The sequence below is a fragment of the Photinus pyralis genome, unplaced genomic scaffold (genome assembly GCF_008802855.1).
Source record: "Photinus pyralis isolate 1611_PpyrPB1 unplaced genomic scaffold, Ppyr1.3 Ppyr1.4_LG1, whole genome shotgun sequence".
Taxonomy (NCBI): domain Eukaryota; kingdom Metazoa; phylum Arthropoda; class Insecta; order Coleoptera; family Lampyridae; genus Photinus; species Photinus pyralis.
In genome coordinates this window covers 2,318,178-2,334,141 of record NW_022170249.1, presented here as the reverse complement: position 1 = coordinate 2,334,141, position 15,964 = coordinate 2,318,178, and the positions used below count along the sequence as shown (strand labels likewise).

Sequence of the window (15,964 nt, the reverse complement as noted above, 5' to 3'; positions counted from 1 at the left end):
ACCGACTACACTTAGTTGTAGTAAAAACAGTTTCAGAAATCACAATGCTCAACCACTTTTTTGATCAGTGCATTTTACTCCACGAATTTTTTCATCATTGATAATGTGGCAGAAATATATGAAGGAAGAACGATCGGTCGTTTGTTAGAACAGCGCTGGTCGGGACATTTAAAAGCAGCACAAGTCATTCTATCAAATTATAAAGAAATTTTGAAAACAACAAGTAATTCAGAAAGGGAATTTTAATGGATTTGATGTTGCTAAAAGTACTGGCTTGCAAGTAGTTATTGAAAAAATAGAATTTCGTTTCGCATTGCTACTAGCCAACAAAATATTATCACTTCTACAGCCAGCAGATGCGGCTTTACAAACTCGAACCATTAGACTAACAGCAGCTTTATCCATTATCAAGTCCACTGTTACGGAAATACGTTTGTTAAGAACAGAGAAAAATTATTGTTCCTTATTAGCAGACGCTAAACAACTTCTGCCAGATGCGAATACAGAAAACTCAAAAAGAAAACGAAAACCCATCAATTTCGATGATTACATTGTCACAGAACAACTACCTCATTCAAGTTCAAGCACAAGCTCTGATACTAATCTTAGAAGTGGCTACTATGAAGCAATTGATATGGTATTATCAGAAATGGAAAGACGCTTTGAAGAACACGATGGACTAATTGCGGCTGTTGCGACTGTAGAGGAATTCGATTTTGAAAAGTTGCAATATTTTTCTGGACTAGGTAAAAGTATAAATTTCTTATATTACAAATACTTATAATTTGTTATTAGGAATCACCATACCTAGTAAAGAAGAATTAGCTGTAGTGCGAAGCTATGTGCAAAAGAAATCTTCGTGCAATATGTTTGATTTAATTTATGCACATCGAGAAGCCTTTTCAGACACCTATCAACTCCTTGCCGCAGTGGCGACATTTGGATGTAGCACTGCTGCCTGTGAATCGACTTTTTCTACACTGACGGCTATTAATCGTCCGCAACGCTATTCCATGAATCACCAATAATACAGGCCATTTGTGCTCAAACGGGCATCTAGCGGGAAAGTTGTGGGGTAGTTTTGATTTCTTTGATTCTATATGTTTTTTGGGGTGCTGAATCCGAATCTGAGGTTTGCCAACAAAATTTCTTGACGCAACATTGAAAAAAACACATAAGAAGTTGAAAAAGATATTTTTTTGGCAGTTTTGTGCTTACAACTTGAAAACTATCAACTATTCGAAAATAACCTTCCTATTCAAAATGAAAGTACATAAAATTTCCTACAGACCCCACTATTTAGTTTTTTTCCTCGATGAACCGTTCGGGCTCGAGCGCCAGTTGAAAATTGGGGTATTTCAGCTGTATCCGCAAATACTCATATTTTATTATTATTCTGTGCAAATATAAATCCGTACTTTTCATTGTCTACCGGTCTCCTGAAAAGATTTTATAACTGTTCCGTCTGGTATAAAACTCTCCCACTCCTTCACAGATGAGCCAAGGCCCATTACGTCACCGTGTACCTGCGTTTGCAGTCTGGAGACCCTCCTCCCATTCACATACATACACACCCTCACAAAGTTACACAGATGGACGGACGGACAGTCCAAAATCATGAACTCGCTTTTTGTCGCTGGTTAACATGTAAACAGAAAAGAAATAAATCGGGTTCAGTTGTTAACAGACAAATTTAAGCTGGGGTAATTGCGTTACCCCACTCCGAGGAGTACGTGATTCTTCAGAACACCGGAGCAAGAGGGATAATGCCGTTGAATAGGAAATCAATATACCCCCTTTTGCCATTTGAATTTTTTGAATTAATAATGACCACAGCGCCAATTTCCCAAATTCAACAATAATTATCCAAACATGCTAAGGTAGGGTTTTGTGATTTCTTTATCTGGTTCGGAAGAGAGTGGGAATAGTTTTAGATCGCACAGTATAAGTATTATATATTATAAATAATATAATAATATGATATAGTGTTGTTCGTTAGAAATTAACTTTTCATACAATTCTGGACTACAATAAACACCTTGAATGTTATAAAAATGAGAAAAAACCACCCTTACATATGAAATTCAAATAATAGTCGGTAAATGCAAGGAATTCACTTATTGACAACGCTTAATATTAATTTAGGGTTTTAGTGCGAAAAAACTATGTTTTGTGGAATAGCCGAAATACGCCAATTTTCAACTGGCGCTTGAGCCCGAATGGTTTATCGAGGAAAAAAACTAAATAGTGGGGTCTGTAGGAAATTTTATGTACTTTAATTTTGAATAGGAAGGTTATTTTCGAAAAGTTGATAGTTTTCAAGTTGTAAGCACAACACTGCCAAAAAAATATCTTTTTCAACTTCTTTTGTATTTTTTTCAATGTTGCGTCAAGAAATTTTGTTGGCAAACCTCAGATTCGGATTCAGCACTCCAAAAAACATGTAGAATCAAAGAAATCAAAACTACCCCACAACTTTCCTGGTAAAAATACAATTTAACTGGATTACAAAGAATGGCCGATTTAGTATTCTTAGCGTTTGAGAAGCACGAAACTGAAGAACTAAATGATGAAGACGTATTGCGAAAATTTAATGCAAGGAAAAATAGAAAGTTTCAGCTATTCTGATTTTAATTTCTAATTTTTGTTGCTTTTATTTTCTTTTCTTGTTCTGGTTTTCGAAATAAAAACTGTTTTTTTGGCTTTTTATGGTTTTATTGTTTTTAAATAAACATTTTGGAGTAAGGAATGCTATTTCAAGGTGTAAGTCCATCCTCCACACCTTCGTGTGAGTGTGATACGTCGTCCCACTACCCGTACCTTCAAATTACGTACTATCACGGAGTTCCGGTCAAATTACTTGCCCTACCTGAAATTGTATTTGCCCGCTCAAGTAATTGTATCTGGCTACGGCCGTGTGTGCATTCGATATTGAGTTATGGTATTGTATGCTGGGGTAATACCAATTGGATGTCCAAAATTTTAGTTTGCCAGAATCGAATACTACGTACAATGACTTTTGCGCCCCATACGAAACATTGTAAGGATATGTTCAGGCAATTGAAAATTCTAACAGTAACATCAGTATACATAATGAGTTGTGCACTATATGTACATACAAAAGTGTTAAGCGGTAAGATCAAACAAAGGGGAAAATTGAATGAGTATCCAATAAGAGCTGCCCAGAAAGTACATATTCCTCCTCACAGACTAACTTACACAGCCGCTAGCTGCTATGTAATGCCTTTAAAAATTTACAATCATCTCCCCTATCATATCGTCGACGAAATAAAGAGTATTATTATTATTTCCACATATTATTCCACTTACCGCTTAGCACAAAGAAATTTAACCTAGAACTTAAAGCCATCTATCAAATTGCGGAAAACGCTAACTACCCTCGAACTTCTTTCCAACCTACAACAAACACAACTTCAATAAATCCACCCAATTGTCTCCCGCTCAGGAAAAAATCATCCCTTCTATTGTGTACCCTTATTGGTTCAGCCTCGAATTCTTTTAAAAACATCTTCAAAAAACACAATATAAACATAATCTTCAAAGCTGACAACAATGTTAATCCTTTCTGTCCCACACAAAAGACCCTATCCCCCTCACAGACAAAAGTGGTAATACTGTAAACTTTCATTTTTAATATGTTGCTACGGACTAACTAGATAGCATAAATCTAGATTTACAACCCTCAGAAACGTGAGCCAGCTGATATACAGGGTGAAAATGGACATTTTGGACTTTTTTCAGTTTTTCGCAAAAAAAAGAAGTAAAGGAGTGTTTTGAGGAGGAAAAGTGTCATTACTATTTCTCAAGTAGAGAACATTACCTAAAATACGAGCTATGTGAGGACTCTGTAACCCAATTAGTTTCACACAGCTCTATGAATATTAACAAGTTTAAACAAAATTTTTAGTTTTGTTATACTTAATTATTGGTATTCGATGGTTACTCGGATAATCTCACGAGGTCCCATAAGGACATGAAAAGTGTTGAATAATCACGGTGATGTGCTGCACTCACGGGAGATAACCTCTTCAATGAGAACACGCGTATCAAAACACCACAGGAAAAGTTCCTACTACCCAACGAAAGAAACAAGCATAGTGTCATCCAAATGCTGCTGGCAGAACTAGAGCGGCAGGCTATTTTCACAATGAATGAAGACGAAGAAGAGCACTGCAATCTTCAAGAGCAACGAGTTTTGCCGGGTTTTCATAATAGGTGAAAACGTTCACCTGGTAGTAATTCTAAATGGGTCCCCGCTAACGACAACCAATGTTTACCTTCACAGTAGTGGCAGAGGAGAATACAGGGATACATAGTATTCCTCCTTCTCCTCCAGTGTTGAATGCCAAGTGGCTGTGACACCACATCTGTAGTTTTTTGGCAGGAGAAATTGAAATTCTGCTCCGTCTTATCGCAAAAGCCGGATATCGTGCAAGATTTGGAAGTGTTCCTGCAGCCGGATGCAAGCCATGAGAAACTAGAGAGAGCCGACGAGTCCAATACAATGGCCCTAGGAGATGGTCAACAACCCCTGCAGATAATGCGATACAACTTTGATATGCAAAGGCTAAGATCAATCTAGCACGACTTAGTGCTTGTTTACAATGAACGTATACGTAAGAAATACATAAAACTTAAAAATTTCGCAAAGTTGAACTGTATAGAAACATACGAAGGTGTTTATAATTATAATTAACGTAACGTAGGTATACGTAAGCGATATGTAAGTCTTGCGCATAGTCGCACAAGTTGAAAATGTTTCAAAGTTACGTACGGTCAAAGATCATACTACTAATGAATAAACAAAACTACTACTTGAAACAAAACTCCAACAAGATCTGTTGCCAATAATAATTCTTTCATGTATTTCTATAACTCCCAACATTCAAATTTGCCATTCACTACTGTATCCACACCGACATCTACTTTTCAAGAAAACGAAGGACATGTACAATATGAGCAATTAAAATAACATATTTTTTTACTCTCGCCGTTCCGTTTCTTTGTACCTTTAAATTTTTGTTTTTTGTATTTTGTTGTTATTGATTAATTTTTTTTAAATAGTAGCGTCTATGTATGAAATGATTAAACTGAGGATTAAACGTAAAAGATAAAATTTGATTTTAACTCCTTTATACCTTAACATTAACGCTAACTTTTCTTCTTCGGTGATCGGAAATTTGACACAATTTTTCCAAATTTTCTAATATCGTTTTGTATTAGACAAAATAAAGTTAAACTGTTCGGGTTAACCGGAAAATTCTCTAAATCTTTTTCCGTCCCCCTTTAAATGGCTATTCATAGGAAGATTGTAGTACCCTTCTTCTGGTCTTCTTTTAAACATTACATGCGCGTCAGATCTTTTCTGAAACGTTTCTCCTGGCAGAAGCTCTTCATCCTCATTTTCTTCCTCAACATGATGAGTCACGACATCTTCGTCATGCATTTTTCAATTGATTTTATATTAATTAGAGCTAGCCCGTACAATAATATACTCTCAATCACGAAACAAAATAACTGACTTATCACGACACGATTCCTGTGGAAAATTAAATAAATTTTGTGTGTAGCGTGTCTCCAGACGCATCAACGAAACCATATTTACATTGCGACTGCGACTGAGACCTCTAAAAATTTCATTAAAATTGTTGAAGTCGTCAACACACTCAGAAAAATTTATACGTAAAATTAATAAAAAAAATAGATACGTTTAACAAAAATTTTATCTCTATTTGGTAGATGAAAGGTTTTGTTACTCTTACAAAAAGTATTTTATTAATAACTTTTTCAAAGCATTATCATAATAGTAACAACATTTTCATTAACGGCCGACAAAAATTTTATTACCTGTAATGTGCTACTTTGTAGTAATAATTATAAAACTCCTAATGTATGATGTATAGAGTTTATTGTCCTAATAATATTGAACTTTGTCAGAATAACAAAAATGTATTGTTACCAACATGCCTTATATTTGTTGTCATAGTAACTACATATTATTGCCGTGATTATTATAATTGTTATGGTAATTATTATTTTATTAAATGTAACCTACTACTTTGTAGTAGTTATAATACTCCTAATGTATGCTGTATAGAGTTTATTGTTCTAATAATGTTGAACTTTATCAGAATAACGAAAATGTCTTGTTCCCATCATGCCTTAAATTTGTTGTCATGAGAGCTGGGCAGTGTTCGATGATGTAAATACTTTTTTGTATTCAAATACTTTAAAAGTATTCAAATACTTTGTAATTAAATACTTTTAGGAAAGCAGTATTTGTAGTTGAAACTCAAATACTTTTATAAATATTTAATATTCGAATACTTTTTAAAGTATTCAAAGGAAAGTATTCAAATACTATTAAAAGAATTTAAATATTTTATAATGTTCGAAACGTATAGTACTTGAATATTTTTGAAAGTATTCGAATACTTTTCAAAGTATTGGAATACATTGTAAAGTATGTAAATATTTATGAAAGGATTTGAATACTCTTCAAAGTATTTAATATTTAGTATTTGCTCGTGTTGTGTGCAAAGAATTTAGTATTGCGCCCAGCTCTGGGTCATAACAATTAAATATAATTATTGTGATTATTATGACTGTTCTGATAATTGTTATTATTGTTGTCTTCTTCTCCTTCTTCTTATATTGTTATTATTATTACTATTATTATATAGTGTTTGACGTTAATCATAATCGACTGTATTGTTACATTAAAATAATACTTATTTTAATACTTATTTTAATGTACATATTGTATGCGATATTGACCTCTTCGTATATGAAACGCTGTCGTCAATATGAAAAGAGTTTCCACTGGATGGATAATTTACCTATACTAGAAAAAAATAATGCACACTTTACTATTATTGTTACTGTTCTGGTTTTATTGCTGTTCAATAAAAAAAACGCATTTCTAATTTACGGCTTTATTTTCTTAAAAAATAACACATGTATGTTAAAAAACATAATCTTTAAGGGGTGACTGATCCGAAACAAAATGTTTATACTAATCATCAAGAAAAATCATAATGGAAGTAGGCTGTGCCGTTTTGATAAAAAACTGTTGGAAATAAAAATGTCATTCTCAAAATACTAAAACATCATACTAAAATTTTTCAGCCTACTGTAATTGTAATATTTCTCAAAGTTATTGTAACTTATTTCCTAAGCATTTGTTGTGTAAACTAATTCACAACTTTGTTAAGTTCTTTGAGAAACATTGTAAGTTTTGGTATAACGGCGTCATGGGCCGTTTGTATATTATAAAAATATATTTGAATAAATTGCCACACGATTAGAGATTCTTGAGGATATTTAAAATCAAAAACATGAAATACCTTAAAGCAACAATCTAAAGCGGGCACGATATTCACAAAGTAATACTTTACATTATCAAAAAGTACAATTACTTGTTTCGCCTGATAAAACTCATTTTCATGTAGTACTGCTATTAATGGTTGTACCGGTTGGTTCATGCTTTTTTTGCTCAGTAGTTTTGATTCAATTTCCAACACACTTTTTCCAAAAACTATAAAGGAATCTTGCGAATCACCAATGGTAAATTTTTGTACCGTTGATTTATTTTCGGTTTTCGTAACTTTCTTTGAGGTTGGTGTCAAAGCTGCATGTAGCAAAAATAGTATCACAATTGCCTTTTCGTCTAAAAGAACATGAATTAACAAATGATTATGCAACTTGGCTAAGCGTACCATCCGAATGCTGTTCCAACACAAATTTTTGAAGAATACATTTACATCTTTTATCTTTTACTATGGGCATTAGGTAGTCAAAAATCTTGCGCGAGAATATTTCCCATTTAGTAAATAATGATTCTGCATTGGAATAAAGATATTCGAAATCCAGATCAACCTAAAATTACGCGTTTTCGCTATTAATTAAAAAATTCAAATGTGCTTGCCAAATTTCAAAACATGGTGGCTATTTAAGATATAGAACACAAATTATACTTCGCCATTTGACAACATATTATGTCAGAACATATTATATTTCTTTAAATTCGGCTGAAGACCAGGAAAAGCTTAACAGGGATTGTTGTAAATTCTATCCTTTCAGAATGATCAATTAGCTGGCAAAACCTGTTACTAATAGTGTAATTAGTTAATGTGTAACAGTGGAAAATCAATTTTATGTAGATAAAAACTATATGGATACTTTTACCATTTGTTTATATACTGCATATACAGTGTGTACTGGCCAAATGGAATAAATTCGATATTAAATGGGGTCGTGGGTCGAAAACTAACTCAGATACCTCGATTCGTATTTTCTTCAATCAAGGGTGTTTCATTTAAAATAAGACAGTTGGTATTGGAAACTGTTATATGACACAGTGGGTATAAAGATTTTTTTGCAAAAAATGGGCACCTAAAAATACGAATCGATGTGTCCAAACGTTTTGGAACACTCCCCCGTTTTTTTTAAATTTTATTCCGAAATAAAATTAGTTTATATTGAAAAAAGTCTTACTAGTGTATATCCCAAGGGTCTTTTAAAAGCCGGCCACTCGTTTAGGAAGCTTACTATACTGGATTCTTGATTTTCTAACAACATTTTTCTCCTATAATTTTGAACAGACTTCCACATGACGACCAGCTGTTCCCAACGTTCTCCTTCCTGCACGTACTTTAATTTTTCTTTGATGGTTACACAATTTTCCTCGGCCGCTGGTAGCTCTGAAATATTTCATTTTAATTAAATTGTTACTATTCACATTATTCACGAAATACCTTCAATATTCCGGTGTTTAATACTTGAACGTAGTTTTACTTTTTTCCCTAACAATCCACTATCCGTCAATCTTCTCACTTGATTATAATATTTAGAAAGTAACTTTCCTTTCGGGGCTTTCCCTGTTTGGGGAGCAAAATAATATTCCTAAAAATTATTTTGTAATACACAATAAATAAATAAATAAAAGATACCGGTGTTTCTTCGGGAAATAATTTATTTATTTGGATACTAATAGTTTTAGCAGCAGATACATTCAGTTTTTGGTTTTGTTGTATAAAATAATCAACGATTTTGTCCACAACTGTTTGTTTTTGTGACATCGGTATTTCTCTTACTCCTCCATCTATAAGTTTTAAAATGGTTTTTCCCTCGGCGTAGTTTTGAAGAATTTTTTCCACGTTAATCTGAAGTAACAATATGTTAAACTATTTACTACAAAATACGACTTACTATTTCTGGAACAGAATCCAAAAGACCACCAAACGTATGTTCCTTTTCATTGGTACTATGACCATAGTCTTCTCTTTGGATGCCTAAATTTACTTTCTGTGCAGCACCAGCTGTGTTTTGATGGGATTCTTTCCACTTTGAAATATTTTGTTCTAACTTAATCCTTAGCCCCAATGGAACACTATTTAATAACTCATTGATGTGATGAGGCTGGGCGTGTTTTAATGCAGTCAAATCTATTTGGTTTTCTAGAATAAAAATGTTTTTAGAAAATTAACCGCGAGTACCATGCATTAAATACTAGGTAGGTACTTACCGATAAAACAAGGTCGCAAACTTTCCAGCTGCCATTGTCTTAATAGATCGTCCACCTCAGGATCTAAAGTGTCAGAAGATTGAATTTCATCAAGGTTTAAAATTACCTTGTTATGATTTGGTTCGTTTGATCCATATTCCGTACTACAAGAAGCTGGTGGAACATTTTCCAAAAGGGAATCGCTGAGAAGAGTGTCACCGCCGATTAGATTATTATAAAGGTACCTTTGTTCATCGTCATTAAGTATTTCACTGACTGATGAATCCATTGTTAAAAACTACTTTTGAAACACTACACACGTTACACTAAGTCTTATTTTACTCCTACGTCTATACAACAATATACCTACTAACAATGTAAAGAAAAACTACACTTTACCTAGAAGGACTTTGCAATAAACCAAATATATTGTACTACGTCATAAAGCCGCTACATAGCAAATAGCAGCCGCGGTTGAATTTTGTAAACTGAGACGGAGCCGGGGTTTGTAATAAAATCAACCAAGTCCGCTATTTGTGATGTATTGGCCGTGTGTCCTTCAATATTTAACATCCTTAGCAAAAAAATTGATTAAGAAAAATATTCTTTAAGACGAACATAGCTTTTGCCATCGGCTAACTGGCAACAGGTTAAAGGTGGTCCAGATAATGAGTTGATATTCATAATTTTTAAATCCTTCTCACCCATTACCATATAAGCATCATAATGAGCATTGTAGTTCACTTCTAATTCCTTACAAATAATATACACTTTGTTAGTGTTTGTGTCAGACACAAATTCTTTTATTTGTTCCAACACTACATTGCCGCAATAGCTGGAAAAAAAATCATCCGTACGGTAAACGAAACCTTTGTAACAAATTTCAGAATAACATAGAATGGTATCTTTATCTAGGGTTTGATAAATAAAATCCAAATAATTTGACTTGCTCGGAGATTTATCAAATATAATGGAGACTTGCTCTGTGGTTGATGAATGTAAAAAAAGATGCGCAAATTTCAATTCATATTTTTTTGCTATTGACAATGGCAAGTTAACCCTTGAATTTATAACGTGAGCATATGTTTTAAGTTCGCGATGTTTTGACTCAAATCTGAAACACCAATATTGTCTCGGTGGTCCAGAATTTTTTATAATCATAGGGTAGTGGAGTAAAAAGTGGTGCTTTGGTTTCAAAGTGTCCTTAAACAATGACACGTAACTAGAAAGGTTCTTTTGAATTAAAACCCGCAATAAGGCAATTCTTTCATCAGAAATACTGTGGGCTAGCAAAATGTCAACAATCTGTAAAAAATCTAATAGAAAATCCCAAACTGGGTCTTGATGAGGTACGAATTCACCGATTATAAATGTAAAATAATGCAAAAAGGTCATCATTTCGCTAGCCGACATTTTAAGACGTTGGTTTTGTAAGTGAACAGCATTAATTGGTTGTGAAATATTACCGACATCGTAGCGACCGTAGTTTATAAGCTGTTTTCTTTGATTTAGTTGCTCCAAATTAAAAATTTTGAGTTTATTTATGTAGTAATTAATAATATGACAAAGATTGTAATGGCAAATTCCTTCAAACAAATCGTGCATGATATCCACAGCAAAATTTGTTGTTACATGGAAGGATGGTATATTATTGAAAATAGATTTTTGTTGTACGCCGTATTCCAAGTTTTCAATAGAGGATTTAAAATTTAAGTCATATTGCTCAGGTTTTCGCATTAATGCCGGGTCCTCTTTACACGCAACTTGGCACTGTTTTTTGTGCATTTTACAAAACCTGCAATAATAGTTACTTGAAAAAGATTTAGCAAAATCAAGGAGGCTATTTAAGCCTAAATTATCTCCCAGGACTAAACCTAACATAAAATACACCTTTATATCTTTCCCTGACAAATTGATAGTAATGCCGTCTCTTTCTAGGATAATGATTTCATCTACAAGAGTTTTTAAACATTCGTTATTACCAAAAGACTTTACATGCGCACTTTCAATTAGACCGGCTAAAAAAATGTTTTCCAGCTTAGAATTGTTAAAAAAAATTGGAAATGAATAGTATAAGGCTGTTATAGGAGAGCAATGACTTCCTAAGGGATTGTTAACTTCAAAATCATCGGCGTATAAAAAATACGGAATAGCTACCGCATCGTTTGAAACATGCTTTACTTTTTCGGGCCAAAGCTTTCCCTGTATGAAACTAGTAATTGTATTATCGTTGCTACATTTAATGTTACTTATGCAATCCAAGGTTTTTTGCAAATTATTATGTTCAGAAAATATTTTTTTCATTTGGAACGTTAGTGGCATTTTTATTCCACAAACCTTTTTTTCAGCGTACACGGCTTCTCCTTGCCTAAATGTTGGTATTACACGATTATCGATGGTGTACTGCAGTACATCACCGGCTAAATTATTTTTATATAACCACATATTCAACTTGTAATCGGTATTACAAAACTGAAAAGGATTTTTTAAACGCTCCAACAGCTCATGCAAATCGAAATCATACTTAGGATAATGGGTAATTTTCTTGCTTAAAATTGCATTAATTAAGTCTATAATGGGCTTTAAAAGGCATTCGGTAACCATTTCTTGAATAAAAAACACATCCTTTTTAGCAAAATTATTTTTGTTGTGTAAGCTTAGAGTGAAATTTGCGGAAAATTTGGTAATGGATGTCAAGTACTGTTCAAGATTTTGATGTTCGTTTAAGTCCTCGATGCTGGTATTGCTCTCGGTATTGCTACAAGAAATACTTTCATTGTCAAGCGCCTGACTGATAACAGCATTTGTTTGTTTTTCGAAATGGGGTATACTACGCTTGTGGTCTGGAGTGTCCACCACTGTTGCAATACCATGTTTAATGTGGATGTGTCTTTTAAAACTACTTAAATTTGTGAAGGATTGCGAGCAAAGTCCTTCTAAACAAGTATAATTGCTATTTGTTTTAAAACCATGCTGTAACTTAAAATGTCTTATCAATATATACAAGGTATCAAAAGATTTTTTACACGAAAAACAAATCATACTTTTGTCACGTTAATATTCCTAATTCTGCAAAACCGCTGTACAACAGTTACAACTTCCTCAAAAAGTATACGGTCTCTTAAACTTATATTCGGAGTTTTCTTGCAAAACTGCTTAATGTGATTTCGGTTAAATAAAAGTAATGTCTCTAAATCAATTTTTTGATCTGGAAAAAGATAATAAAGGGATTCCTTATAGGTACTCACAATTATACAGATTTTATGACTCACCTATGCATTTCTTCAAAAGCAATTCTACTTTGCGAATATTGTATTGAATAAACATTAACTTGAGGAAATCCACAAATTTTAGTTTATTTTTCAACGCACTTTCACTTTTAATCATTATTTTTCCACAGAACGCGAATGTAAAGACTTATTGCGTACATCCTTATAAATGAACTGACACTAAAGGCAAAAATGCAACGTAGCTAATGATAATGAACACATTTTTAGATGGGTGTAGCTGTATAGAGATTTGCGTTTCATTAACAAATGTTTTTATTATCCTAACGAAACTTATCGCAACGTAACAAAAACTTTTGTTAACTGTTATATTACTGCTATACTAGAAACAAAATTCATTATTAATCCTACTGTGACTGGTGTAACGTTGATAAAAAATACAGTTCTGTTAACAAAATGGGCTTGTTATTGTAAAAGGGCTTCTTGTTGCCGATACAGCACGTTAGTAATCGCAATGATTTTGTTCGTTAGCATAATAATTCAATCAACTTATATTTATAAAAGCCTGATGTTTAAATTTATAAAACCGCTTTACCTCCAATGAGTTTGATTTATTGAATAAACAATGCAATTATTTCAAACACAAAAATTGCCATAAACCTTAAAGTAATTTACTATCACCTACTAATAAAAACGCTTTTGTTAACATTGCATACGAATTTTTCTGAGTGCAGAGATGAAGAAACTTCCAACCTGTGTTTTGGGGTTTCTTTACACGGTTGGATACGATTATTTGAAATTTTGTTCCATTTGTGATACAAACAAGAAGTGACAGGTACGGCTAGAAGAGGATAAAAAAGTCAAAGCAATGGAAAATTCAAAAATGGGTTCGGGTTGAAAGTTTATTAAACTAGGGTTTGACAGCTCCAACGATGGCAACACTTCAAGGCGGTTTTTCACTGAGAGTTCACTGTTCAGTCTGCGCAAATTTTTCATCGGATGACGAATATAAATATTAAGAAGATCAAAGACTACTGCATCAAAGTTGTAAGGCGAATAGTATACAATATCCACTGCAACTCATAAAATTCTTATCCAAAGGACTTAATTATTGGTGAGTTATCAGTGGTTTTATTTCGAGATAATTTAAACCCGATAAGTACACAAAAGTGTAATGATCTTCAAAAGCTTCTAAAGTGGGTCCCAGTAAGGTTTTATCATTATTTTCAATCTCTGGTTCATAAAGAAACAATTCAGGAAGATAATTCCGAGTAGGGTATCCAGCTAATTTTTGTATGCTTTCATAACTTATAAATTATAATTATTATTGTTTTTTTGCAAATTTGTTAAGCTGTAAATTGCATTAAATTTTTATTATGTTGCTTTACAGTTGTTGACAAAATGTTTTTGTACTTTTTCCAGGAATAATAATTTATTTTGTTTGGTTTTTCTCTTTTGAACTAAATAATAAGTTGTGTTTTTTTGTATCAAACAGTTTTTAAATAAAAAAAGTTTTTTTTACGATATTACGATAAACCTATTAACATTTTCTAAAGCCTTACTGTGTTCTTTTATTATTATAGGTTGTTATTGTGTCATACATAAATTAGGAAACATTTAGTATTAAGTCCAACTCCAGACCTTTTTTTAAAAAAAACATGTATTAAGTCGTTTTTTTTTGCAAAAAAACGATTTATTTTCAATTTTTTTTCATGTTTTATAATTGGGCTATATTTAAATTTTACTTTTTTAAGTCTAATGTATCTTAAGCTAACCAGGTCTACAAAGATTTAAAAATCAAACAAAATAAATTTTTTTATGTTTACTCTCCTGTAAAATTTATGTTTTGTGACTTTTGCTCTGGGGTACAGATATAGAAATGGATCGCCGAAATGTATGTACGCGCAATACTTCAGAATGACTGCGCCAAATTAGGTAATTCTTTTTTTATTGTGTTTGTTATAAGGACAAGGTTTGGAAGGCCGTATGACACTTATCGAAATTTAGCAGCATAAATTTGGTATGAAAATTGTATACAAGATTTAGCTTATAATTATGTCAGGATGTAGTCCCTGTATGACATTTACACTAAATTTTGTATGAAAATTGTTACACGCAACTGCGCACACGTGTTGTTGTTTGACATTTGTGACTGTGCATGTAACCTAACTTTATTGTATTAACCTGAGCTTGTCTGCAACGCATAAAAAGTGAGATTATATAGTGATGCCACCTTCTACAAGGCAAAAAATACTTATCAGCGCGACCCTGCTACTAATTGCCGCGATAATAAAACGTAGGAAAGTTGCAGTTAGCTTTGTTTGATCTCAAACTGCCATGGCAGCACCGAGGGCACCACTGATTTTCTTAAAAGCACCAGTTTTTAATTATACAAATTCTTGGTTTCAAAGATCAAAAAATTAAAAACTATAGTATGCATGGATTCGTAATTTTTTTCTCTACAAAAAAACCTAAATAGACTTTATCTCTAAAATAATTAGGCAACCCAATAATAAAATAAAAAAATTACTGTTTGAATTCCTATGGTGCGCTGTTAAAGTCACCACCCGCTATAAGTGGTACTTTTTTTTCAAAAAAGCGCTAAACCACTTCATACTTTTAATACAAAATTCAACAATCTTTCCAACATTAAATTCATTTTATAAATCGAAAATAACAACACTGCATCATTACAATCATATAACCTACAACATCTACAGAAAACCCACATGTACAGATATCACGATCCTAGCTAATTCATTTCTTTCCCGAAACATAAAAACAGCAGCTTTCAAGTACCTATTCAACAGACTACTAAAGATACCACTCAACAAAGAAAACTAATCATGAATATACCACAATTTTAGCACAAAACAACAATTCTACACAATCACTTGTCAATAACTTTAGCGAAATGTAATTTTTTGTGTTGGAATTGATTCATTGATATTTTTTTGATATTTACATAATTGTGATTTATTAAGAGAACATGTTTTAGCTATGATGAATGATGCAGCAGTTAGTACATAAATTTGAAAAAAAACTCTATAGGTGTCCGAACTGCTATTCATAATCAGCATAGGGACAATGTAAAAAAGGGGAATAAAGGCGCAGTAGAGGTAATAAGCTGTAGTTGAGGGAGCTAGAGAACTCATTGTCAGATGAGTAGCTCTCGAAAGCGGTAGGTGCTATGCAGTGAAAAAATTACTTC

At 32.8% G+C, this 15,964-nt stretch overlaps 1 protein-coding gene across 1 annotated transcript; it reads right to left on the bottom strand.

The window, feature by feature from the left end:
* Positions 1-6,936: 6,936 nt before the first annotated feature.
* LOC116158741 lies at positions 6,937-12,804 on the bottom strand. Its single transcript, XM_031471573.1, has 7 exons — positions 9,548-12,804; positions 9,232-9,479; positions 8,973-9,185; positions 8,778-8,925; positions 8,518-8,723; positions 7,740-7,899; positions 6,937-7,690 (listed from the first exon to the last, which is right to left on the bottom strand). Exons 1-7 carry the CDS (start codon positions 9,813-9,815, stop codon positions 7,215-7,217), a joined length of 1,719 nt encoding a protein of 572 aa, XP_031327433.1. The 5' UTR covers positions 9,816-12,804; the 3' UTR covers positions 6,937-7,214.
* Positions 12,805-15,964: the final 3,160 nt, after the last annotated feature.

What these genes read in the sequence shown, in the direction of transcription:
- LOC116158741 (XM_031471573.1), bottom strand. Translation starts at nt 9,815, where the DNA reads ATGGATTCATCAGTCAGTGAAATACTTAATGACGATGAACAAAGGTAC. An exon ending in TTTGCGACCTTGTTTTATCG is followed by an intron (nt 9,480 to 9,547) that starts GTAAGTACCTAC and finishes TTTTTATTCTAG; the next exon opens with AAAACCAAATAGATTTGACT. An exon ending in GACCCTTGGGATATACACTA is followed by an intron (nt 7,900 to 8,517) that starts GTAAGACTTTTT and finishes GCGTAATTTTAG; the next exon opens with GTTGATCTGGATTTCGAATA.